At 33.9% G+C, this 27,631-nt stretch overlaps 1 protein-coding gene across 1 annotated transcript in view; it reads left to right on the top strand.

The window, feature by feature from the left end:
• SLC25A36 (solute carrier family 25 member 36) overlaps positions 1-27,071 on the top strand; it is a 39,702-nt gene extending 12,631 nt beyond the window's left edge. The window contains exons 2-7 of the mRNA XM_060638796.3: positions 1,633-1,797; positions 5,464-5,541; positions 9,043-9,143; positions 16,889-16,955; positions 19,838-20,127; positions 22,913-27,071. Coding sequence (XP_060494779.1) covers positions 1,633-1,797; positions 5,464-5,541; positions 9,043-9,143; positions 16,889-16,955; positions 19,838-20,127; positions 22,913-23,106 — 895 coding nt within the window. The 3' untranslated portion in view covers positions 23,107-27,071. The remainder of the gene's footprint in view (positions 1-1,632; positions 1,798-5,463; positions 5,542-9,042; positions 9,144-16,888; positions 16,956-19,837; positions 20,128-22,912) is intronic.
• The last annotated feature ends 560 nt before the right edge of the window (positions 27,072-27,631 follow it).

Below are 27,631 nucleotides of genomic sequence, written 5' to 3'. Positions count from 1 at the left end.
AGAATTTTTCTCCAAATGTTTTCTTCTGGAAGCTTTACAGTTCGATGTTTTACATCTAGGTCTATGATTCATTCTGAGTTAATTTTTTAAATATAGTATGAGATAAGAGTCCAGTTTTATTTTACATATGGATGTTCTCAAATTTTTAAGTTGTTATATTTTTCACTTTTAGCTCATAAAATTTGTTCTGGTTTTATTTCCTTGATGGCATGTACTATTACATCAATATAAAATACCATATTTTCTTAAATTTTATTTGTAGTGATATTATTGCCATGCCTCTGTTTTTTATTATGTGTTATATATATGTATGTGTGAGTGTGTGTGTATATATATATATATATATATATATAGATGTAAATAAACATACAAAGGCTTTTCAGAGTCATTTATCAGGGAAATGTGAATTAAAATCACCATGAAAAAAAAATATATATGAAAATAAATATATATAGAGATACATATATATATTTAATTCTAGAGGTAGAATTGTTTAGTGTATTTCTGTGGTGGGCTGCTTTTCTTTTTCTTCCTTTAATGCCCATTTTGGAGGTCCAGGTTACCTCTGATTTGGTCTGCTTTTCTCTTTGACTGTGGTAAGAGCTCTCCTGAGTGATTTTCATCTGGTTAAAAGGAATTCTCAGGGTTTCACTAAGTACTTATTAATGCTTTAATTATGTCCCACTCTTCCATTTAAAAAGAATAATTATTCAGCCTATCTCAAATTCCTTTAAAAAGTTTAAATGATGTCATTTGTTAAGAGCTTTATTATTTATCCAGTTTCTATGTTTAAATTAGATTCTTATAGGTAAGCCTGCCTACCTGGTACAGATTTCTACATGTGGGCCTGATATTACTGATTTTGAGATTCACATGTAATTTTTTTTGTAGATAAGACACTTCTGAATATTTGAATATTTAAAATAGGAAATGTATGATTAACCATCAATGGTTAATTTTTATTGCTCTGAAGACAATTTCTCCGAAGTTTTGAAAGATAGGATAGGAGTTTGAGAGAGAAGATAATACTCAAATAGTGATCTAGGTTTCAACAGAGCCACGAGTAATATTTGGGCAAGGAGCACCAAAGAAACCCTTAGAAAAGTATTTCAAACTATGATGTGACTTACCAGTAAATTTTAGTAACAATATCCACCATTGGGAGTCTTCTTTAATTATTTTTGCTAGGTAAATATTAAGTTCAGTTCTTTTTCTTTTTTTTCTTTTTTTTTTAAGTTTATTTTTGAGAGAGAGCACGCACATGCGCATGAGTAGGACAAGGGCAGAGGGATGGAGAAAGAATCCCAAGCAGGCTACGCACTGTCAGTGCAGAGCCCCATGTGGGGTTCTATCCATGAGAGGCTTGAACTTAGGAACCATAAGGTCATGACCTGAGCCAAAATCAGGAGTCGGACACTTACCTGACTGAGCCACCCAAGTGCCCCTAACTCAGTTCTTTTTAGCTACTAATGGTGTTTATATGCAGTCAAATAAATGAAGCATTAAAATAGTTTAATCTTCTAAAATAAAAAATTGTACATTTTAGTGCCTTGATGAAGCCCCCAGTTGCCCACTCATTTTACAGTCTAAATGTGTATACTAAGTAGATTTGTTCTTTTCATTTTTTCCCAGATGTGGTGGTACAGTAGGAGCTATTCTGACATGTCCACTGGAAGTTGTAAAAACACGGCTGCAATCATCTTCTGTGACGCTTTACATCTCTGAAGTTCAGTTGAACACCATGGCTGGAGCCAGTGTCAACCGAGTAGTGTCTCCTGGACCTCTCCATTGCCTAAAGTGAGAGCACAGTATTCGTGAATCTGTTTTTTTTAGTCTGTTTACCTTAGTGATGCCTGTGTGTTTTGTTCATTTATATTCTGCCACATTTAAAAAGGTTTTTTACAAACTTAATAACAGAGTTACTCAATTATATTCATCAGAAATGATCATCCCTAATGGAGAAGAATAGTTAGTTGGATAATATAAGATGTAATATTATTTCCAAATCATGTGTATTTGGAATATTTTTCTACATTTATCCTGGATTTATTTTCTAAAGCTATTATAGGTATTCTATTTTGGATTATTTATTTATCTTTGAAATGTGATAGTGTTAAATGCTAACTCTTTGTGTATGTGCTTTTAATTTTCCAAGTACTGACATACTGACACAAGTAAGTACATCCAATTAATGGCAGTCTGTGATTTTTATATAACCTAAACATAACTGAGATTTAAAGCAGAATTCTACTGATTTTAACAGACCATTCACTGTTTGCTTGAAATTTTTTGGTGGTTTGAAAAAGATTTGTTTTTACATTTTACCATACTTCATTATGTTGCAAATTAGATTTGAAATTTCAAAACTACTGAAATTAGGTTTTACGTGTTCAGACTTAGGTATGTAACTCGTATCTGCCTTATCAGGTCACTTGGGACATGATCTGTTTGAGCTTAGTTCAGTAGTGTTTATTTTGTGGTAGCAAATAAACTCATACTGTGTGTTTACCGTGGTTACCAAAAGATTTCATCAGTCTTTTCTTTTTAAACTTCTCTAAGTACGTGGATAGGTAGAATAAAATTGCTACCAATTAATGAAAGTTACAAATATCTGATGAGTAATAGTATTATCAATCCTGATTAGTAATATCTTGATTAAAAATAGAATATTTTATCTACTAATAATAGGTTATTTAAATATCATGATTTTGCCTTTATTACCATTGGTTATCTCTCCTAAACTTCTTCCTTTGACTTTCGTAACAGTACTGTATTTTTTGTCTTTTTCAGTGGTTTTGCTTTCTCTGATTTTCCTCAGCATTAGGAATCCCTCTCTGCTTCATTTTAATTTCTGTTTTTCAGGCCCTCTTATAAGAGCTAATTTAACATGTTTCACCTATCCTCAGTGTTGAGGTGACTTCCAAGTCTGCATTCTCTGCCTTAACATCTCTTCACTCTCATTCCCATTGTTTCCCTGTTCAGGCTCTGTCCCAGTCAGTCTGATTCATGGCTGCTTTTTTTTCCCTAACATCTTTATTTGAGGAATAATTCACATACCATAAAATTCACCCATGTAAAGTGTAAAATTCATTTTTAATATATTGACAGAGTTGTGCAACTATCATCACCTTCTAAATTTGGAACGTTTTCATCATTCATCACCAAAAGAAAGCCTTATCTTGTTAGCAGTCACTTCTCATTTTCCCTCTCTTCTCTCCCCTTATCCTCTATCCCTAGGCAACTCCTAACCTACTTTCTGTCACTATACATTTACTTTATCTACTCATTAGTTGATAGACATTAGGTTGTATCCACTTTGGGGGTATTATGAATAGAGCTATTATAGACATACACATTTTTATTTTGGGGGGATATACTAGGAGTGGAATTGGTGGGTCATATGATGACTTTATGTTTCACATTTTGAGGAACTGTCACACAGTTTTCCAGAGTGGCTGTATCATTTTACATTCCCACCACCAGTGAGTGAGATTTTCAATTTCTGCATTGTTTTACTGTCTTTTTTTATTAAAACCATCCTAATGAGTGAAGTGTTTCATTGCTTCTTAACCAGCAACTTTAGGGATCCCCTGCTGGGCTCCCTTAGTTTCCTAGGTAGCTCATGGATGAACTTCAAGAGCTCAGTAAATTACATGAAATTGTTTGCAAAATTGTGAGTGTTAGCAAATGTGTATTTTTTTAAAAGAACATTTACTACCTTCCTTAATTTCTCAAGGGGATTTATGATACAGAAAGGGCTAACAAGCATTTAATCTTTAAAATGTGCTCTATAATTTGTTATTTTTAACTCTGCTTCTGTCTAATCTAGTTTTATCAAAAGGGGTTCCGTATCACCTGTGTCAGTCGTCTGAAGGCATGGTAAAATGCAAATTACTGAGCATTGTCCTATACCTATTGAATCAGAATACTTGGAGGGTGAGATCAGAGCAATTTGTGTGTTTTGGGGGGTTTTGTGGGTGGTTTTTTTAGTTTGGTTTTTTTTTTTAATTTCAAGTTAGTTAACATATTGTGTAATAATGATTTCAGGAATAAAGTTTAGTGATTCAGCACTTATGTATAACTCCCATGCTGAAATTGGCATTTTATTTTTTTTTCAAAAATTTTTTTTTTAACGTTTATTTATTTTTGAGACAGAGAGAGACAGAGCATGAACAGGGGAGGAGCAGAGAAAAAGGGAGACACAGAATCTGAAACAGGCTCCAGGCTCTGAGCTGTCAGCACAGAGCCCGATGCGGGGCTCGAACCCACGGACCATGAGATCATGACCTGAGCCGAAGTCGGACACTCAACCGACCAAGCCACCCAGGCGCCCCGAAATTGGCATTTTAAAAAACACTCCATCAGTAATCAATATTAAGATTTATCAAGTGCTTACTGGGAGCCAGGTGCTCTTTTAAGCACTTTATATATTAATTTACTTATTCCTCACAGTAACCCAAAAAAAAGAGTACTGTTTTTCTCTGTTTACTGCTGCTGTAAATAAAGATAAAAGACATTACTTTATGTTCTTATAACTGGTCATTTACCAAAACTGGGCTTCATATTAAGAAGTCTGGCCCCATAATTCAGGCCCTTATTGAACCATTATGCTCAACTGCCTTTTAAGCAATTATTCTTCTGTGTATAGGTGGTTGAGAACCACTGCCCTAGCCTATTAACTCTAAGTTAAAATAAGTTAAAATAGCTATTCTCTTTGTTTCTTCTCACTTTCAAAACTTAATACCTCACCCTCAGAAAGCCTTCCTCTTCCTTTCCCTGCTGGGCATATTAATCTAGCTTGTATAGCATTTGCTTATTAATATAGTCTGTTGAATGGTTTCAGTATAATTCTTTTTTCCACAACTGGTTATCAAATTTCTCAGTGGCAGGTGCCTTACCTTCTTTCTATCTACTTACTCTGCTCAGTTTTTATACAGTAAGTATTCAATATAGTAAATGTTAAATGAATAGAGAGAGAAGTGGTAACAGGCTAACCATTTTAGTACCCTAAAGGAGGTTAGGGTGACAAATTTTGACAGCATTTCACAGGAATGGTTGTATGAGATAATGTTGCAGTACTGAGAGAATTGTCTGATACCAAGAAAGGACCCCAAATACTAGATGGGGAGCTGCATTTCTCATTGGGAATTGAATTTGCTGGTAAAGATGGTAAAATGGAGGATATCGAAGATCATAGTAGCATGATCATATGAAAATAAATGTAGAAATTATACTGTAGTCTTTAAAAGTTTTAGGAAAGAATCTGATTGGAGTTCTTTTTACTATCATTTATCAGTCTGTGCTGTGTCAGGAAAAACAGATGTTCACAAGTAAGAAAAACTGACCAGAAAAGCACAACATCATAGTAGAAACATATGGGTTTAAAAGTCTAAGTTTGCTATACAGATAAAGTACTAGACTTTGAAAGACATTTCCTTTCTAAATAACATTTTTCTCTTTCAGGGTGATCTTGGAAAAAGAGGGGCCTCGTTCCTTGTTCAGAGGATTAGGCCCCAATTTAGTGGGGGTGGCCCCTTCCAGGTAAAAATAATTTTTTTAAGTTAAGCAAAATTGTGGCAGTCTTTCTTGTTTCAAGCTTAATGACAGAAGATGCTGAAGAGAAGTCAAGGTGGTAAGGATAAAGCACTAGGGTGTAAAGAACAGACATCTGTAACCATCCAAAAAGATGGGCAGTTTGCACCATGTGGAGGTCATTGGGAAGCAGCTTTTGTACCAAGTTTCAAAAGGCAAAAACCAAACTAAAGGAACCAGCAGTGAGAAGAATACCTAGAACTCTAGAACTAACCGTATTTTTTGGATTCTAGGACAAGCTAAACAGGTAGAATTGTTTCATTGCCTATTAAAGAAACCAAAAAGGCCATAATACATTAGTCATTTTTCTCTGCGGTCCTTTTGTCTTAGACTTTCTTCTTCCATGATAGAATACTGTAGAGTTCACATTCAGAATGAAAATGCAAATCTAGCTCTCTGTATCCCATGTACTAAGTCCATGTCTTATTATTTATTGGGTTTCAGGTTTTTATGGGCTCTTTTCTCTCTTAAAAAACTATACTAAAAATATTACCCTTACTGTAGAAATTTAAAAAAATGTATAGCATAAAGCTTGACATTCCATCTTAAACATATCACCTCTTGTGCTGTATGCCTTCCTGCAGATACTTACTCTTCTCTTTACAATAACTATCGTTAAAACAGTTTGGTGTATAGTCTTCTGTTCATTTTTCTGGCTTATCGTGTATGTAAAATATATAGTATGTATACTTATCACCATTTACATTAATTTTTTTCTTTTATAAATTTACTTATTTAAATTCAAGTTGGTTAACATACAGTATAGTATTGGTTTCAGGAGTAGAACCCAGTGATTCATCACTTAGGTACAATACCCGGTACTCATCCCAACAAGTGCCCTCCTTTTTTTTTTTTTTTTTAATTTTTTTTTTTTTTTTTTTTAATGTTTATTTATTTTTGAGAGAGACAGAGACAGAATGTGAGTGGGTTAGGGGCAGAGAGAGAGGGAGACACAGAATCCAAAGCAGGCTCTAGGCTCCGAGCTGTCAGCACAGAGCCCGACATGGGGCTACAACTCACGAGCTGTGAGATCATGACCTGAGCCAGAGTCGGACGCTGAACCAGTTGAGCCACCCCGGTGCCCCAAGTGCCCTCCTTAATGCTCATCACGAGTCTAGCCCATCTCCCCCACCCACCTCCCCTCCGGCAACCCTCAGTTTGTTCTGCATTTAAGAGTCTCTTATGGGGGCGCCTGGGTGGTTCAGTCGGTTAAGCGGCCCACTTCGGCTCAGGTCCTCATCTCGCGGTCTGTGAGTTCGAGCCCCGCGTCGGGCTCTGTGCTGACAGCTCAGAGCCTGGAGCCTGTTTCAGATTCTGTGTCTCCCTCTCTCTGACCCTCCCCCATTCATGCTCTGTCTCAAAAATAAATAAAGTTAAAAAAAAAAATTTTTTTTTTTAAAAAGTCTCTTATGGTTTGCCTCCCTCTCTGTTTTTGTCTTATTTTTCTTTCCCTTCCTCTGTGTTCATCTATATTAATTTAATCATATTAAAAGTAGTTCATGAAATTTGCCTTGAAGCTTTTTCCATTGGAAATCATGTAGGTTTTTTTTTTAAATTGCATAGTATGGCTATTCTGTCATTAATAAGTATTCCCTTACTGATAAAACTTTTAGATTTATCAGATTTCCACATTTTTTTCTGTTAAACAGTGGTTTTGTCAACATAGTTGTACTTTTATCTTTGATTATCTAAGCAAGTGTATTTCTTTATGATATTTACTTAAAAGTTAAAATTTCTATATAAAAGAACATAGGCCTATTGTAAATTAATATTGTTCAACTGCCTTCTAAAAAGGTATCTCATATTTTTATTCTCAAGTAGTGAATTAGTTGCTCATTATCCATATACTACTCATGTTGGCAACTATTCATGTCTTTTAATACTTGCTAAAGAGACCAAACGTGATTTTCACTGTTTTGATATACATTTGTTCAATTTTTGGTATAGTCACACCATCATTCTTATAATTATTTGCCATTTGTATATCACTTCCATGAATTACCTGTATATATTCTTTGCCTGTCTTCTCATTAAGAGGTCTTTTTTCTTTTGTCTTATTCATTTCTAGGAATGCATTGTATATACCTCTTCATAATTCATCATCATTAAATGTATTTTTTTTCTTACTCATAAAGTAGAATGTTTTTGTTTTGTTTTTGAGAGAGAGAACACGAGTGGGGGAGACAGGGAGAGAGGGCATCTTAGACTGGCTTGATCCCATGACCCTGGAATCATGACCTGAGCTAAAATCATGAGTCAGACGCTCAACTGATGGAGCCACCCAGGCACCTCAGCATGTTTCATTTTAAATTATATTAATTTCCATTTTTCTTCAGCACATTAAAAAAGACTCTGGCTCTTGTACTTGTTTGCATATTATGTTCCTTATTAGACAGATAATCAGGATTGTTGGGAAGTAATAGGATATTTGATGCAGCAAGCAGGTAATTTAGAGCCTGGAAAACAAAACAATGAGGAAGTAGTTGAGATGCATAGAGTCACAGTCAATAAGTTAATGGGAAATATTTACAGATTTAATGAAATGTTTACAAACATTAAAAAATGTGACATGATAGGGCTGATTTCTTTGGAATTGTGTCTATTTAAGGATACTGTGAACTACTCTGTGTATAATGTAGATTAGAATATACCACAGTATCTCAAATTTGTTTAATATATTTTGATTAATTGGGTCAGTTCTACAACCCTCTCCTCACTTAAAAAAATGTTATATATATATATGATATATTGTATCTTAATAGTTTATATTAATATAAACTAATTATATTAATTACATACTTAATATTTTTTTAAGTGCTCATGCCATATTTACTTAACTCAAGTGTGTTTAATTAAGCTTTACCATTACATAAGGCTTCCAGCCTTACGTGTTTTCCCAATATCAAAATCTTCTACAAATACTTTTTATTTCAGTTGCTGTGAAAGTATTGGGGCTGGGGTAGTGAGTGTCTTTTTGTTAGAGGATGCTTTGCATTTGATTAACTTTACATCAAAGTTTGTCTTTTTCTTTCTTTTTTTTTTTTAATGTTATTTTGAGAGAGAGAGAGCATGCAAGTGGGGGAGGGACAGAGAGAATCCCAAGCAGGCTCTGTTCCACTGGTATGGAGCCTGATGTGGGTCTCGAACCCATGGACTGAGATCATGACCTGAGCCGAAACCAAGAGTTGGACACTTAACCAACTGAGCCACCAGGCGCCCCAGAAGTTTGTCTTTTTCTTAATGAGTCATTGTAAGAAGTACTTCAGGATCTTCACGGAAAAAATACAGAAATTATAGAAATAATATAGAAATTAACCTGAGGTTATGTGAGACTTGGCTAAGACTTTGTTTTTAGATTTCTCTAAAATTATAAAGATTAATTTACTTGTCATTTAAATCTTATGAATTTAAGCAACATGCTTGTTGATAAAATTTAAATCTTTATTTTAGAGCAATATACTTTGCTGCTTATTCAAACTGCAAGGAAAAGTTGAATGATATATTTGATCCGGATTCTACCCAGGTACACATGATTTCTGCTGCAATGGCAGGTATGAATATCTAATATTAAAAGGCAAAAAAGTTTCCAAAAGCTAGAGACTTAATACTGAATTACGATGAATTTACATTGTACATTTGTACTTTTAAGACAATGTTCTCTTCATTGATTAGCATCTACAAGCATAATTCTTAAATTTATTAGTATATAGTAAATTTCATCAGGAGGTATACGTAAAATCTGATACCAGTTGGCATTTTTGTAATTAGGTTTGTGATAGCATACAGGTAATATAATATTTACATTGTCTTGTGTAGTCCACTGTATATTTAGTGATCATTTTTAACAGTTTAAAGAATCCAACCATAATTACATATAAATAAGTTATGGAGCTGTAATTTACTCTTCTCTCCTCAATTTCTGTTAGTGCCTTTTCCCTTTTTGCTGCATGTTTTGGCTTCTGTCTGAAATGTGCCGGCAGTTCTTGGTAAAGTATTCATTTTGTCCTGTGCTCAAATGCTGAAGTTTTTGTGATGTATTATTGATAACTAAGAGTCACTAATTTATGTATTTTGAAATATATGTTTAGCATTCCATATAAATCACACTAGATAGCACTTGAAATTTAGGCAACGGCTATGTGTACATGCTTGCTGTAGAAATGTTTTCCAGGGACTCTTCTATCATCATTATTGGGTATATATGATTCTGAATCAAAGCAGCTAGTTCTGGGCCTCTGCACTGCCTTAAAGATAAACTAGGAGATTGATTTGACTAGTCTGGTTTTGGAATCATTTGTTGCAATGCGTGTTAGACAAAGCCACGACCTTTGTTTGGTTCATTCTCTGCAGTTTTCTGAGATTCATTGCGTATTTAACCATACCTCATGTTTCCAAATTATGCTATGACTTTATTAAGCAGATTATGACTACTTTCATCAACTGTTGAGCAGTAAATGGAGTGTCAATTACGTGTTTAATGAGTGCTTTAAACTGTTAACCATTTTCTGTTTAGAAATAAATTGGATCAATTTGAACCACATACTTTAACAAACTAAGTGTAAGTTGGAAATAACTAATTTCTGAAAGGTCAATAGCCGTAATAATCTACCATATACTTTACAATTATTCTCAAGTCTTTTTATACTCTGTAATTGTTGACTGACTTGTTGAAGTTTTAAAGCTGGAAGGAAAAACCTTAGAGGTCAAGGAGTAAACTACTCTTATTTACCCATGAGGAGAGATCTTGGGCAAGTTACACAGTTTGTATGAACCTCTCTTACCTTATCCTAGGGATGTAGATTGCGCTACAAAGATTTGGATTTTGAGAATTAGTTCTTTAATACCATAGAGATCATCTAGTTACAACCAGAATTTTTTTTAATGTACTTTTTTATAGATGTTGAATATGAATAGAAATGATTTTCCCTCTACAAATTTGAGTGGTATAAGGTAAAAGTTAGTGGCTAATTTCAAATTATATAACCACTGTATTAGGATCTTTAAGAATGTATTTCTGGATTACCAGTGTTCATGTTTTTGTTTTTTAAACCCAGAAAATTATTAAAGAAATGTTAATCTTTCTTTTTTTTGTTTTGTTTTGGAAGACCTGAAGTCAAGAAAGTAGATGAGTGGTCATTTTTATTTGAGGATAGTTGTTACATATTCAGTGGTGCAAATTTAGGGTTTCAGAATATCTTGATTCCCAATGGAACATCTTTTTTTCATTAGGATAGCTCATCAGAATTTACTACTATTTTTGTATCATGTTGCAAAGAATTTCAGTGGAATTGTCATTTTGTACTTTTTTCTCAAATGTGTACAAATGTCAACTCATAGTTTTATATCTATACGTTGATATGATTTTCCAACTTGAATTCCTTGAGTTTTTGTAAATTGATGGTCCTATTGTTCAGAGATTATTACACTATATACTTATTGTGTAATTTGCAAATACTTCTTCCATTTGTTTGCAGTTACATTTTTCTGAGAATTGTGCTTTCAGAGCTTCCTCGCACTATTCATGAGCATTAACACTTAGCTTCGCAGTTTTTATACATAACTACATGGTTGGTGAAACTGAATGGTCCCTGTGCAGACTCATTAAGGGAGCCTTTTGCCCCCTTCGTTCTTGAAATAATCTAGACCAGATTGCTCTGGTTTTTCCTCAGCATTACTTTTAGAAGTCTTCTAAATATGAATTGGGGGTACAAAGTGCTTAGAGGCAGTCATGTGAAAAATTGTTTTTTAACTGGCTATTAAAAAAAATGCTAACCTTGTCATGTTAGTATCAAAAAGTGCACTAAAATAGACTGTAATGATATTGCCTGCAAGATTTTGCCACATCAAACAAAACATTAAGGATTTACTAGTAGACCTTGTATGTAATTTTTATTCCAGATAGCCTGTTGATTTTGTATTTTATCCTCTTGAACTCAAGTGTTCAGATAGTAAAACTTTTTTCTCAAAATGACAGTTAATTTAAGGTGGATCTTATTCTGGTTTTAGTGTTTCAAGAGAAGACTATAGGAATTTATAAACCTAAATCTGGAGGTATAAATTAAAAAATTATTTCCAATTGGAAGGCTATTTAATCAAATTAAGTATTGTTGAGTCTTTATGTTTTACCTGTTTTTTTTTTCCCCTTCCCTACATGTAACCTTTATCAGACTGAGAGTATTTATTTCGTTGAGGTTATTTGTATGTTTTTGTTTAAATGAACTTGCTTATCTCTATGAATATCCCTAGACACAAGTATGCATACAAAAAATAGTATTGTTTCTTTATAGTGATTCCTAATTTTCAAAAGTTTTTATCTGGAATGTATATGCTTTTCTATACAACATTACAGATTTAAATGAAAAGAATTCTGATTTTTATTGGATTAGATATTCAAACATTATAACTATATTTTTAAAATACCAGTAATGTAATCATTTGTCATTTATAGCCTACCTTATGGGTCTTATTTGCTTTTATTTAGCATTCACTGTTATTTTTCAAAATAAATCTTTCTATCTGACTTAGTTTATTATTAAAGATTAAGTTTTACTCATTACAAAGAAATTTTGTCTTGCCTATATAAAATATATTTTTTAATATTTTTCCATGGCAGTTTATTCAGCCAAATGGATATTTAGACAGATGTTTTGTGTGTTTGTATGTAAACATTCTTCCTGTTTTTTGTTTTGTAGAACACAAGAAATTAAATATAAAATAATCCAAAATATTCCATAAAAATGGATGTGCAATATTATTGGCCATAGTGCAAAGGTGAAAGGTATTATTCTAGCAACATATACTTTATTTTATTTTAAAAAATTATAAATTATTACAAAATGTTACTTGAATATTCTGGGTTTTTTTTTAAGATTTACTAAGCAAAAAGGATTTACTAAGTAAGCTGATGGTTAAAGTATAGAAAATGGTGATTTCACCTCTGATGGTAGATAACTATGATTAGAAAATGGGATATGATAATCCCTTCTAAATATTTTCTTAGATTCCCCATTGACAAGGTTAGCATTTTTTTTCTTTAAGGCAAAATTCATCTTTTAGGTAAGTATTTGGACTCTGAAACTGCTGCAGATGGCAGAATTTTCAGTACTCGGTGCATTTTTTTAAAAAAATTTATGGCCCATTCTGATATTCCTTTTTGTTTTTTAACTTAAAATTTTCAAAAAAGTTAGATCTCACAGTAAATATTTCTGAAATCCTTCCAATGGGATTCATTTTGTACACATGTTTCTGATGAGGTCACTGCTTGTTGTTATGATACAGAAAAGCCTGTGTCTATTTTAGGCATTTACTGTACATTTCTCCCGAGAAAAGAGTGAGATCGTGTCATCTCATGCTCCCCATCCGCAGGTCACTTCCTGTAGAAATATGGACTAACTTAAACCTCGTGAGTACTGATCTGAGCATCTCTTGCAGCCTCTAGTTTTAAGAAACACACCCTGGGAATTTATGATAGCTATGGAATTAATAGAAGGCGGGAAGAACTTTTATTTCCTGAATTTGTGTGTGCGTTCTGAGTATTTTATAAAACTTTAATTCTGATCCCTTTATACTATTCCTTCTAGAAGGAAGAATGGGGTAATTTTTCAGTCATCGTGTAATAAAAGCCTGGGGTCTTCAGCTTGGCCATAATAGCCTTGACCTCCAAAGAATTTGATGACAGTATTTAAGATAAACATAGTTGTAAAGGTATACCATCCTACAGCTTTCAGGAAAAATAATAGTTCTCTTTGCTTAGCATAACATATTTTAAAAGTCTAATACAGTGCTCTCTATTCTCTTGTCTGTTGATACTAGCTTTCTACTTCCTTGCAAAAATAATCTACCTACATTACTTTCCAATAAATGCAGGTTAAGAATATGTGGGATCTAAGCTGTTTTAGTTTTAATTGGGTTTTTTTTTCTTATAATTTTAATGTATTTTTCTTAGAAGGTTAGGTGGGCTTTGTTCTTACAGAACTTGATGAAATAAAAAGTACAGAAAATGCAATACTACAGGTATCACTCACTTAATGAAATAGACATTTTCAGCAAGTTTCCTATAAGCAGGATTTCTCTTAATCTGGTTTACATTATCAAATGGAGTCTTAGATGAAGCAGAACTCTAAAAGTTGCATTTTGAAAATTTTAAACATTTTTCTAATAACATTCTAACTGTACTACTATACATACTAACTATAACAGTATGGCCATTGCCACTTTGCTTTAACTGACTAGAGCAATATTCTTATTATCTTACAAGTAGATCCTTCAGATACCTCTTAATGTTTAACAGGTACTCAGAATATTAATATGAACTAGCATATTACCAAAATTTCACAAAATTTAAATGCCAAAATAAAAAGCTACAGTGAATATCTAAACTTCAGGGATTATTCCCAGTATCTTTGTCTTAGAAGTAGGAAGATCTGTTTAGCTTTGGCTGTTGGCGAACGTCAAATTGCCCTACCATGTATAATTCTAAGTTGGTGACAGATTTTTGTTTCTTCCCACTTCTTTCATTTCTTGAATTAATAGACTATGTTTTTATAGATTGAATTAGCCTAATATCTAGTTAGTTTAATAAAGTGTGGTTAAGAGAATGTAATAGCATCAAATTCCAGGACTAGAATTTTAACTATGGTAAGGCCAATAGCTAAAAAGCTGTGCATTATGCCTAGATTCTGTCTAATGGTTCGCCAGCATTTAGGCTAGTGTCTTCATTAAGATCTGGCTTTTTATTGGGGGATTTGAGCCAGAACAACTCTAGTTAAAGCACAAGTTACTGATAGTAGCAGTTATAGAGGGATAAGATGGCAGCACTCTCTTACCTGAATTTTAATGTGTCCTGTTCTATAGATCAGTTTGTATCTGGAAATGAATTTTAGTTAAGTGAGAAATACCTGTTGTTTGCGCCCTATCATTGTTCATTAGTGTGTACAGAATAATTTAAAATTTTATTCACTGATATTTAAAAATTAATTTCTAGTAATAATTAAATGCAACATTTTAAAGTTTACATATGGTATTTTTTTCAGCTTTTAATTGAGGAATTTTGTGACTTGGGAGAGTATCAAGTTTGGGTACTAAGTTTATTTTTTAAAATACAACTAATATTAAAAAAACTTTGCTCATATTTACAAATAAAGTATAACAGATTGAATGAGATTTTTACCTAGACAGGTAAAAGTTCGGCATAAGGATTCCCAGTTTTAGGCTTTCAAAATTTAATGAAAAGCAAATATTTTTTCTTAATTTCCACAGGATAATTAATAAAGGCTATTGTGAATAATGCAGAATATTTTGTTGCCTTGTGCAGCTTTGTGGGCTTTTACTAATAAACCCCCTAATATTGCTATACAGATATTTAGCTAATAATAACTATTTAAGTTAAAAAACAAAGAATCATCAATTTAGGGGTATGGCCAGAATACTATCAGGTGCACATTTACCTTAAAATATAATTTGAATGTATTTAGTTTGAGTTTTTCACTTAAGAAAATGAGAGTCAAGAAAAGAAAAAAAATTCTTTTAACTTTATTCTCCTTTAAGCTGGAACATGCAAGAAAAATCTTTCCAGAATATTTAAACTGATCTAACAGGGTCATATTTTTCTTCTCTTCTCCTTTTCTAAGAATTTATATATGAAAAGAAACTCTTATTTATTAAAAATGCTCCTGACAGCTGGTCCAACACTTTAAATTTTTATTATTTTAATACTGGCACATAGAAAATTGTTTCCATACTAGTTTTATACATATGTATGCAGTATTAAAAGCACTAAAGAGAAATGGAGACTATAGAACTATTAGAAAATTGGGCAAGTTATCAAACCAAATTTCTATTCCATTTATCATGTTTTATAAATAGATTCAATTTTAAGCATCTTTTTGTGAGACATCTGGCTATTTCTACGGTGTTAAAACAGTGGATTAAGGGAATAACGTTTGAGTTAGCTAACTGTCTGACATTATGGTAGGGAAAAGAACCTATGAGACTAAATACTACTTTGTACAATTTAGTAAAATTATTTTGCATTTTAGATATACCCATAGTAACTTCAAAAGCCAAGGAAGGATAATGATTGGTTCTGCAGTATATGTTAACTTAGAAACCAAAATTATTTTTAAGTGCACCCCAGCATTTTTCTTTCTGAATTCACTTTACTCACATTAAATGTGCTGGTTATATTCCACCTTTCTAAAAGCTAGTTGATAGAAAGTATTAAAACAGTTAAGATCCTTAGACATTTCTGCATGTAAGTTTCACTGAATTTAAAGGCCAGTTGAATAAATCTGGCTTGATAGAAGTAGTTCTGTGAGGTTTCTGTAGTGATCTTCAGTGTTCACAAGCAATATATCAAAGCCCTGTTTTATAAAGATGAAGCAATCTTCATAAATTCCCGTTTTCAAGATGACATTTCATGGGCTATTTTTCAGTAACAGTAGGAAGATAGCAAGTAAAAGATATGCAATAGTCTAGATACCCTGTTCCAGAAATGTTAATTTACTAACTAGAATGAGCCATCTTAGGTGACCACCCTCTGCACTGATAATATATAGTACTTAAGTTTTAAAGTAAGTTAGAACTACCTTCTACTCTGAGTTTCTCTCTTAAGTGTCTATAAGTGAGAGGGAAGTTTCAGTTTGTTACTTTTCGAACTTTTGAATTTTTGTATGTGTTTAAGTGGATGAAAAATAGATCTTTCCTATTAACCCTAACAGAAACCTTACTTCTGTGATACCATTATTTTAACAGTATTAGTAAGCATACGTTTATATAAAGCATTCATAAGGGCAAACAACAGTCCTGTTATACAGCCCCATTAAGATCATATTATAGTAAATGCTGGCCTTTAGGTAGAATCCACTTTTAAGATAGAGAATTGTGATTTAAGGATGTCAAGTAGCTGTTATAGAGCTTGCATGCTAAAAAGCCCTAGAATATACCAAATTTCTATTAGATTTGTCTGTAAACATGGGGTTTTAAATTTAGCTTAGAGTGTAGATGGGTGCCCCAGAGAATATTCTGAATATGGTGGGAGAGGAATTTATATATAATCAGAATTTGCTCTTAAAAGAATTGTTTAGTTACGGTCAGAATTTGAGAATGTAGATTGGAAATAAACTACAAACGTTCATGATTATATGGGTTTGTAAAATAAAAGTGTAAAGTATACATCACTTAATAGTTTAAATATTTATTATGCATTTTCTTTAATATAGATTTATATACTATTTAAAACCTTTAACTTAATAGTTCTTCATTTTTACCAGAGTTCATTTTAAACATGTTTATTTAGGTTTTACTGCAATCACAGCGACCAACCCCATTTGGCTTGTAAAGACTCGGTTACAGCTCGATGCAAGGTATGTTAATTCATTAAAACAAAATTAAAGTTGGTTTCAACTAATTTTTTCCTATAAATTTATATGTGAGATTTCAGTGCCATGTATCTAACTATGTTTTTCCCTTTTTTGGCTGCTGAATTTGCTTTTTTGTTTGGTTTTTGAAACTTGGGTCTGCCATCAGAAGCAAAAGTGATATATATAATAGTTGGCAATATGACACTTGCTAAGGAAGAATGTAGATTATGTGTTTCTATTTATGTATTTATTTATTTGCTTGCTTATTTCCTTATTATTTTATTTCTTGAGAGTGCACCTGAGAGCAGGAGAGAGGCAGAGGGAGAGAGAGAATCTTAAGCAGGCTCCACGCCTAACGCAGGGTTTGATCTCACTACCCTGAGATCCTGACGTAGCTGAAATCAAGAGTCAGGAGCTCAACTAACTGAGCCACCCAGGTGCCCCTATGTGTTGTGTTTTTAAATAAAAGGAAAAGAATATATATTAATCTAGGCCAAGCAGTGATAGTTTCACTACATGAATGATTACAATCAACCACCCAACAGTTAACCGACAGGATCAGCTGGTCTAGACTGAATCTTTGAGGAGCATTGCTCAAATTTAGTAGCCTTGTGTACAGAGAGGCCTGGCATGGGATTTAGCTCTCATATATTCATAGACTTGATCTGTTACCACTGACCACTTTATGGTAGCACAATTCATTCATTTGATAGATCTATGTTGAGCAGATACTGCTATGTTCTAGGGATATACCAAGAGACATTGGGGACCAACATTAAGTGGAATAGTTAGGGAATGTTGTTTTGAGCCCATTTTTAAGCAGAGGCAGTGGTCTGTGCAAACCTCATAGGTCTTGAGGTTAGGGCCTCTGGTGTGTTCTGGGAACTGAGCAAAGGCCAGAAGCAGTGCAGTTTAGAGTCTTCCCATCTCAATTCCTGTTGGCCTTTAGTATGGACGATGGGAAAAATAATACTTTTATGGAAAGATGATCCTGTTGGCATATTATAACAATAATAATGAGACTTTTGAAACTTTCAGCCTTTCTGAAGTAGACTATAACAAATTTCCACCTTTTTTACATTTTATGGCATGGGAAAGTAGTGTTATATCTCATAGACTATAAATAAAACTGATATGAGAAATCATTAATAATTATGCCTGCTTAAATATCTGTTGTTTACATTTTATGTTGAACTGTATGCTATTTGGAGACTTGAAATAGCTCTAATTCTTGTTTCATCTGAATAATTTTTAATGAAATCCTAAATGGTGAAGCAAAACTCAAAGTTTATTTCTTTTTTTTTTTTTAATGTTTATTTATTTTTGAGACAGAGACAGAGTGCGAGTGGGGGAGGGGCAGAGAGAGAGGGAGACACAGAATCCGAAACAGGCTCCAGGCTCTGAGCTGTCAGCACAGAGCCCGATGCGGGGCTCGAACCCACAAACTGTGAGATCATGACCTGAGCCGAAGTCGGACGCTTAACCAACTGAGCCACCCAGGCGCCCCTCAAGGTTTATTTCTTAAAGCTAAGAGATCTGAAAAGTAGTGGCAGCTAAAACAACCCAAAGGTTAAAGAAATGTGAGATGCCGGTCCATATTATACTACTATAAGCTACCAGGGGTATACTGCAGGATGTTATAAGGTGGATCTGTAGGGGGTCCTGAGAAAAGTATGGCTTAAAACTCTTATTATTTTTTTCACTTCTAATTTTAACGCACAACAGCACAAGTTCTTAGGCTTGGGAGTGGTGGGGAATGGGGTGGGTTTGGGGTAATAGTGAAAGGCTGGTTTGAGGATGCTCATTTATAACTGAGATCAAGAACAGAGCTGTGTTTGTATATTACCCTTTGGACTTGTAGCATTTTAACTTCTTGTGAAGAAGTCTCTGATGGCAGAAACTGATTACAATTGGTTGTATGGATCACTCAACTGAGAAAGTATTCATACAGTGTCATTAGTTGAGGATAGTCATTAGCTCTAAACAATAATTAGTTCATAAAACTGGAGGAATCTGTAGGTTATCAGGTGGGTATCTTAATTGTGTTTTTATTTTATGTCTGAAACAGGCTGTATTAATTTATAAATAGGTAAATTTTCTATTTTTTTCCCCTGTAGGTAGCATTTAAACCCATTTCTTATAGGTAAGGTTTTATTGGGAGAATCATAGTATAAAGTAATATTTTTACAAACTCAAAATTGTATATGTGTAAGAGTAAATGCTGTGCCATTAAGTAGCACTAAGGAAGTTTTATTGGACACAATACTCAATAACTACTTGATAACTATAGAGATCCTCATTCACTTTTCACCATGATACTGGCTGTTGCCTTAAAAGGATCATAGGAAATTTGACTTTAATTCTCATAGTCATTTTTAGGGAAGAACTGAGTGGGTTTGGAAGAATCCCTCAGACGTACAGATACTAGATTAATTGTACTTGCTTTATGATACACTGTCATCACTGGTGTCTCAGTCACTCTTTTATGTTATTAAGTCCAGAAGAAATCTTCTCATTTGAACTGGATTCAATGTGATGTGACGGTTTGTTTTATCTTGAGCTGCAGTCACAGCGTATTTGGACTAAAGGATTTTATTGCTTATCCCTACAATACAAACTTCAATGAGGACATGAAACTGAAGATTTAATATACTGTATTTTGCATTTGTAAAAGAAAGTATTTACATGTTACCCATCTAATATGACAAACTTCAGGCAAAAGAATAGGAAATCTAAAATGAATGTTTTAAAATTTTGGTTTCACTTCTTCATGAGTTACAGAGGATCATTCTGTACTGGAGTGGCAGATTTCGTCTATACTTTATGTACCTTATTTAAAAACCTATACTACTTTATTAATAAGATTTTTCCTTTTTGCTTTTCAGGAACCGTGGGGAAAAACGAATGGGCGCTTTTGAATGTATTCGTAAAGTGTATCAGACAGATGGACTTAAAGGATTTTATAGGGGCATGTCTGCTTCATATGCTGGCATATCAGAGACTGTTATCCATTTTGTTATTTATGAAAGTATTAAGCAAAAACTACTGGAATATAAGATTGCTTCTACAATGGAAAATGATGAAGAGTCTGTAAAAGAAGCATCAGATTTTGTGGGAATGATGCTAGCTGCTGCCACCTCAAAAACTTGTGCCACAACTATAGCATATCCACATGGTAAGAGATGTTTGAGTTTATAGGAGTAAAATTCTTTTTTTTAACATTTTTTTTTTTTTAATGTTTATTTATTTTTGAGACAGAGCATGAACGGGGGAGGGTCAGAGAGAGGGAGACACAGAATCCGAAACAGGCTCCAGGCTCTGAGCTGTCAGCACAGAGCCCGATGCGGGGCTTGAACTCACGGACCGTGAGATCATGACCTGAGCTGAAGTCGGCCGCTTAACCGACTGAGCCACCCAGGCGCCCCTATAGGAGTAAAATTCTATTAATTTAGAAATTTTCCCATGTCAGCCAATGGCCCACTTATTAGCACATTTATAATTTTATTGAATTCCAGTAAAACAATATATGGTTTCTTAGGAGTTCATCATAATGGGATTAAATCTGTAAGTAACGGTTTTAATAGGTCAGTATATATTATAGTAGCATGGTGGTGATTTAGCATGGGCTTTGGATAGTCACATTTCAGCCCAGAGTCTGTCAGATTATAGCCAGGTGGCTTTTGGGAAACTTTCTTTAAATTAAAAAAAAAAACTATGGATACGGTTATGGTATGCTAGATACTTTATATACATTAGTGAAAATCTACAAAAAAATTTCTGTGAAGTACTTAACCGTCTCTGTTGAAGTCTAAGCATACTAATACATACCCAGAATTTGTCTTTATTTTCAAATGGGAAACAAGAAATGTTAAGATTGAGTTGTCCAAGGTCACACAGCTTACTCAGATCACATACCTTTTTTAGTGGAGGAGCCCAAATTTGAAATCGGGTCTGTAATCCCAAAGGCCAGCCTATTTTACAGTATTTCATGTTGGCAAATAAGTATATATGATTTATTTCTCTCTGAAGTTTTACAGTATTAGCGTATTTTATTAATAGATGACAAAATTACTTAAGAATTCGTCTTGCGATGTGCTGAGGGTTTGGGGGTTTTTTTGTAACTTTTATTGTTTTGTTTAAAGGTAGCCTTTGATTTTGTTGTTTGGGGTTTGTTTTGCTTCAGTATTATTTTTGTTCATTTATTTTTGAGAGAGAGAGAGATTGAGCTTAAGCTTGAGCAGGGGAGGGGCAGAGAGAGAGAGGGAGACACAGAATCCAAAGCAGGCTCTAGGCTCTGAGCTGTCAGAACGCATGAGCTATGAGATCATGACCTGAGCTGAAGTAGGACGCTTAACCGACTGAGCCACCCAGGTGCCCTTTTAAGATGTTATTTTTTAAGTAATCTCTGTATGTAGTATGGGGCTCGAACTCACAACCCCAAGATCAAGAATTGCATGCTCCACTGACTGACCCAGCCTGGCACCCCCGCTTTGGGATTTTAATCTAAATGCTTCACTCTTGTTACACTGATGAGCATTTAGCTTCACCCTTGTGAAGCTAAAGCCCTGTAATTAAAGCTATATCAAGACAAATGAAACAGGGCTATGAGTAAAATGAGAATTTTACTCGTAAGATGTAATTTACGAGTAAAACCAAGTCTAACCAATTTGCACTGTGAAGTTCTCTCAGTTTCCTGAGGGAAGTTCCTAACTTCTTTCTTTAAGAGAAGTCAAAAGAGGACAGTATCAGCATTGTTTAGGTTCTGGCTCCTATGGGATGCCTAGAACCATGGCCTGCTAAGGTGAGAGACAGAATTTTAGAATTGTAAGCACCTTGTTCCTTCCAGTGAGATGACGTCACTACAAGAAGAGGTAACTTATAAACAATATTTTGGAGTGGAATATGTAAATGGCATTAATTTTTAAGAGAGGACACGAGATTTCAGATATTAACATTTGCAGTGAAAATGTCTCTAGGCCATTTCCCTCAGGCCCATCAGGAGTAGTGTGCTGGAAAAACAGACTCTTCAGTAGAGAGCTCTGAATTCTTGTCCCAGCCTCTCAACTGACTAAAACCTCTCAGCAGTCCTGATTCCTCATCTTTCAAAACTAAGAAATACGGACTAACTTATACGTAATCTTTTAGATTTCTTAGAGCTCTAAAACTTTACAATTTTTGCTTAGTTGCTTCCCAGATGGAAACTTTCAGCTGATTGGCTAGTATTTTGAACATATCCAGCCTCATGAACATGAGATTTCTTGTTGGCATTTGTGGACCAAATAGATTAGTTGTGGTGAATAGATTAGTTGTTCTATTTTTTCATTGTAGGGTCCACTTAAAATCTTTTCTGTCACTATATCTTTGTGTATTCGTCCTTGATACCACCTACATTCCTTTTCCTGTCTCTTTACCTTTTTCTTACAAAATCTATTCTCCCCTTTGTCTATATTAGTATACAACTGATACTTTTGTTTTATTCTTTTACCATTCAGGAACGTATGTTATAATTACCACTTACCACTAGTGATTTTAGCCAGCTGACTTAGAAGTTTGGTGTTAGTGGGGCTCCTGGGTGGCTCAGTTGGTTGGGCATCCGACGTCGGCTCAGGTCATGATCTCATGGTCTGTGAGTTCAAGCCCTGCATCAGGCTCTGTGCTGACAGCTCAGAGCCTGGAGCCTGCTTCGGGCTCTGTGTCTCCTTCTCTCTCTGCCTCTCTGCCTCTTATGCTCTGTCTCTGTCTCTCTCAAAAATAAATAAACATTTAAAAAAAAATTTTTTTTTTTAAATAAAAAAAGTTTGGTGTTACTGTAATATAACCAGTTTCAATCAGTTACGCATTAAAAATCACTCCTTATCCGAAGTGTACACTTAAAAGACTGGTAAATGGGATATGCTCAGCATTAGGAGGGTATAAAGATATCACTAATGTTTTAAAATGACTTTTTTCCCCCTAAACAGAAGTCGTAAGAACAAGACTACGTGAAGAGGGAACAAAATATAGATCTTTTTTTCAGACACTGTCTTTGGTTGTTCAAGAAGAAGGTTATGGGTCTCTTTACCGTGGTCTAACAACTCATCTGGTGAGACAGATTCCAAACACAGCCATTATGATGGCCACCTATGAATTAGTGGTCTACCTTCTCAATGGATAGCAACTTCAGGCTGCTGTATACTATGAAGAGGGAAGACCAAAAGATGACAGTGGACCATGCAGTATCGAAGCCAGCATGGTGGACAGAAGAAAATAGTTTGGGAACATGTAACTATGCCTAAAGGAAAGTTTGGTTGTAGGAATTAAAGTAATCATAATAACCGCATTACTTGGTCTTTTCAGTAATGTGAAAAAAACCTAGGCTGCCCAAGAAAAAGCCTTTAGAAGCACTACTTCCTCCAAATTGCCATTTTCTCTACCATGTCCATGGGACATAGTTGCATTTTGTTGATTTATGGCACAATATAGTGTTTATTCCATGAGCACTTTTTCAGTCTTCTAATAAAGCCATCCATAATTATATAAATATTGTAACTATCCAAAGATAGTATTGACAGTCATAAATGTCTTACCTCTGGCTTCTGTGTAATTTCTGTAAAATTGTAAAATAACAATAAGTGAGATCCTTAGTATTGTTTTCACATTTCCTTGAGAGGATCTGGAATATTTTAAAGTTAATTATTTTGCATTATTCATCACTAGTTTTGACAGCTAATGAAATAGTATCTAAATATCTTGCGTATTTTTAGCTTTAAAATGTTTTGGTTTCCACTGCTAACAGGAACATGATGTTTAGCATAATGTGGACACTTAAATTGTTCGTTAACATATCAAACTCAGTGGTAATAGTTTGGGACAGAAGAAACCAGTAAAATGTTGATTCTTGGCCATTTCAATAACTTGAGCATGTCCTCCGATCTTTTCTATCTTTATGATACGTGAATGACTTCAGTTGTCTTTTCAGTGGTTTATTAGTTATGGACTTAAGTTATCATCTATCATACCTAGGTATTATTTTCTTAAAGTGGAAAAAATTTACCACTTCTGAATCTTTCTCCATTAGGAATTTGAACCTTTGAATTATTTCCAGATGATCAATATAAATTGCATTTATTTTGTAGAGAAAATGGTAATTTTCAGCTTTGCTGTAATAGGTTTTTTTTTTTAAGGTGGCATTATAAATATCTGGGGCAGTATAAACATCGAAGAGGGGCCCTTTGCCATCTGATCGAACAGGTGGTGATCCTAATTGACTTACAATTTTGTAAATGAACAAACTGCTTTTGACAAGAAATGTATGCTATCCTAATTTCTTGAATGGTAAATCATAGAAAGATTCAAGTTAATTCAGATTCAGTGTGCTAACAGGATATAGCTTTTACATTTTGCTGTTGAGTTCACCTGTACCTCTTAATACTTAAATGTATTATATGTATGGCCTTTATGAAGATGTTTGCTATAATTCTGTTAAGAGACTTTGCTAATGGATGTTGCTATACTGGTGTATAAAACATCTACAATTAAACTCCAGTGTGGTACTCATTTCAGTATAGATGAACTGTACATTTTGTGCAATGGCTTTATCTTAAGAATGACTCTTTGTGAATGCACTTTGTGGCCTTTTTTTGGGGGGTGGTGGTGGGGTGAGAGTAACAGAGAATTCCACTTTAGGATTATTTTTTTTTAAACATTGGTCATGTATTAGGCAGAAACAGTGTTCAACAAAACATTTTTCTGGGTTTTAGATACAGTGTTTTGGAGATCTTTAATAACATAAATGTTTTACATATTCTATGTACGCTCTAGTGCCCCTAATATAGAAAATTGTAGCACGTCATTGCAAGCTTACTCTGTTGTCACCAATGAAACACAGTGCCCTCTTAAATTCCTCACCTTCTTAACTCATTATAATCAACAGTAACTGGATGTTTTTGAGGTGCTTTGATTGGAATTTAAAAATATTCCAATCTCTTTGGAGACCAAAGGCAATTTCAGTTTCATTACCTTTGGGATTATTCATACCTTTTATGGTGACTTTTAGCTTTGACATTTATTGTGAGAAACATGCCAAAAAAAAAAAAAAAAAAGCAACCCAATAATAGGGGGTTCTAACTTAAATCTGTAGAGAAAGTCTCAATCTAGAGTGTTTGCCTTTTCAGGTGCCACTTATACTGCCTAATACAGTGCCATTTGCCTTGTGAAGATGCATAAACATTAGTTGTGCTGAATGTAGGACAGACATTCTCCCTAATCTTAATGATCTCAGTACACCACAGATAAGAATGATCTGAAAACCAGCAGCTAAGGAACATCTTATTATTTAGCTGTAGCAAATTCATAATAAGTGTCCTTCAAGGATGAACATGTATTCTATTCTGGTTTGTATTTAGCAAGTAAAACTTATGTTGACCTTTAGTGCATTATATTCTGCTATAGAGTATTCTCTATGTACTGGAAGAAAAGATGTTAAGAGTCTTTTTTACTCTTTTTTTTTTTTTTTTTTAATGTTTTTATTTATTTTTTGAGAGAGAGATTTACAGACTGTGAGCAGGGGAGGAGCAGAGAGAGAGGAAGACACAGAATCTGAGGCAGGCTCCAGGCTCCCAGCTGTCAACACAGAGCCCAACACGGGGCTTGAACCCACGAACCGTGAGATCATGACCTGAGCCAAAGTCGGACGCTCAACCGACTGAGCCACCCAGGCGCCCCAGATCTTAGAGTCTTAGATTTTGTTTCTTTGTACAACAACTGGAAAGGAGCAATGAAGCTTTTTTTTTTTTTCCCAAAGCACAATCTGCTATAGTTTACTTTATGTGTGATAGAGATAATTTTTAAAAAAAGACTATATATAAAAGTTGTGTATAAAATTTGTCTCTGAAACATTTCTTTGGAGATTTTTTAATTGATGCAAATGTTTAAAAAAATGCATACTTAAAGGATTGTTTGTTTTTTTTTAACTGTTGTTTTCATCTATTTTCTATCAGATGACTTTTTATTTCTTGCATAGAGATAGGCAGCACTCTTCAGACTGGTCTGTACTTTTATTATGCAGTCTTCTCAGAAAATTGAATTGAACTTATTCACGTTAAAGAAGTAGATACTGAAAGATATGCTCATAGAGCAGCAGATAGAACTTTGGTACCTGTAGCACATAGACAGTTTGCTAAATCTCAAAGTCCAAATCTGAGAACTACCAACCCTGTGACTGGGGTATAGTACAGTGCTTTTAAATCGAGGAAGAAACAAATACTGTATCACCAAAGCTTTGTCTTAATTTTCATTACGTATGTAACTTTGTGGAACCAACCTTCCTAGATTGGGCCCACAAGTAATTTATTTACAACTTTGAAACTAGGATAGAATATTGTTAGATTAATTCATCCAAGCTTTTGTCTCTTAAAACCTAATGCCCGTTGCGGACTAGCATTATTGTATTAGGACCAGGTTGTTAAAAATGATGAGTGTTTACTCTTTTACTGGAGTATAAACATGTCAGCGTTTTTAGATTGTTTGAAATCCCTAAAATACCAATTTGAACTTGAAGGATGTAAGTGCTAGAAATCAATCTATCCCCTTACTCTTCAGCATTGTTCATGCCTGTCTTTTGTTGTTTACATGCTCTTCTGCCGGGACTTTAGTACTGTAGGGACCCCTTTTGGCTTAATAAATATAATAGATGAGCCTTTCTGTCTACTGATCATGACTTTAACATTCCTAAGAATAAAGGTATTTCTAAATGAATTAAATTAGAAGGAGTTTTAATTATATGAAGGTGTTTAATACAATGTGCATTCTGCCCATTCAAGTCTCTTCTCCATCATCCCCTTACACTTCTTGTTAATCTAAACACTGCTTTTTAGGCTATCCCTTTTAGAAACTGAGAATTCTGGTTTCAGTTTTTACATTAAAAAACATTTGAATGTGTACCCCTCATATGTGAACAATTATGATCTATTAGTCATAGCTAAATAATCAGCTTCAAAGGAGTTGGTATCTTTTGACCGTTTACGTGAGGTTTGTTATTCTTGCATTTTGTGTACATGGCTGTAAATTATGTGCATTTATTCTATTTATGTTAACTAGCTGAATTTTATTTGAATTGTTAAATTAAAAAATTAAAACATCCTTATGAAAATATGGGGGTTTTTTCCTATAATGTATTCTAATATTATGGTGAGAATGTTATCATACTTTCTTAGGACTATGTGAAGAACAAAAGTGCATTGCCATTTTCAAGGTGTTAGGCCCCCATCTGCTAGACATATAGTGATGTCTCTAGAGGAAACAAAAGGTCAAATAATCGAATTCCCTTGTAATTCAGTAAGGTATTTCTGTTCTGCCATATTTTCCACAGGTTTATTGATCTTTAGGTACCATACTTTTTTATGTATCAAAACATCCAGTTTGCAAAATATATCTGAGAAGTTGGAGACCGACTAAGTTATTTGATTGATAACTCCTTGGGTTATAATGATTTCTTTTAACATCATGAATTTTTGTTAGTTTTGGTTTCAGCCTTTCAGAAAGCTAAGAAAAAATTAAAAAGCTGGAAACTTGTTATAATAACCAAATGAATCCATGTATGACAAGTTGCAGCACATGACACAGATATAAATGTTAATAGTAACTACCCGTTTTACATTGTGTCCATTTGTTTTATTTAAGTTTTCACGAATTAATAGCAA

Source organism: Panthera onca, chromosome C2, assembly GCF_046562875.1.
Source record: "Panthera onca isolate mPanOnc1 chromosome C2, mPanOnc1 haplotype 2, whole genome shotgun sequence".
Lineage (NCBI taxonomy): Eukaryota > Metazoa > Chordata > Mammalia > Carnivora > Felidae > Panthera > Panthera onca.
This window is presented reverse-complemented; position numbering and strand designations above follow the sequence as displayed.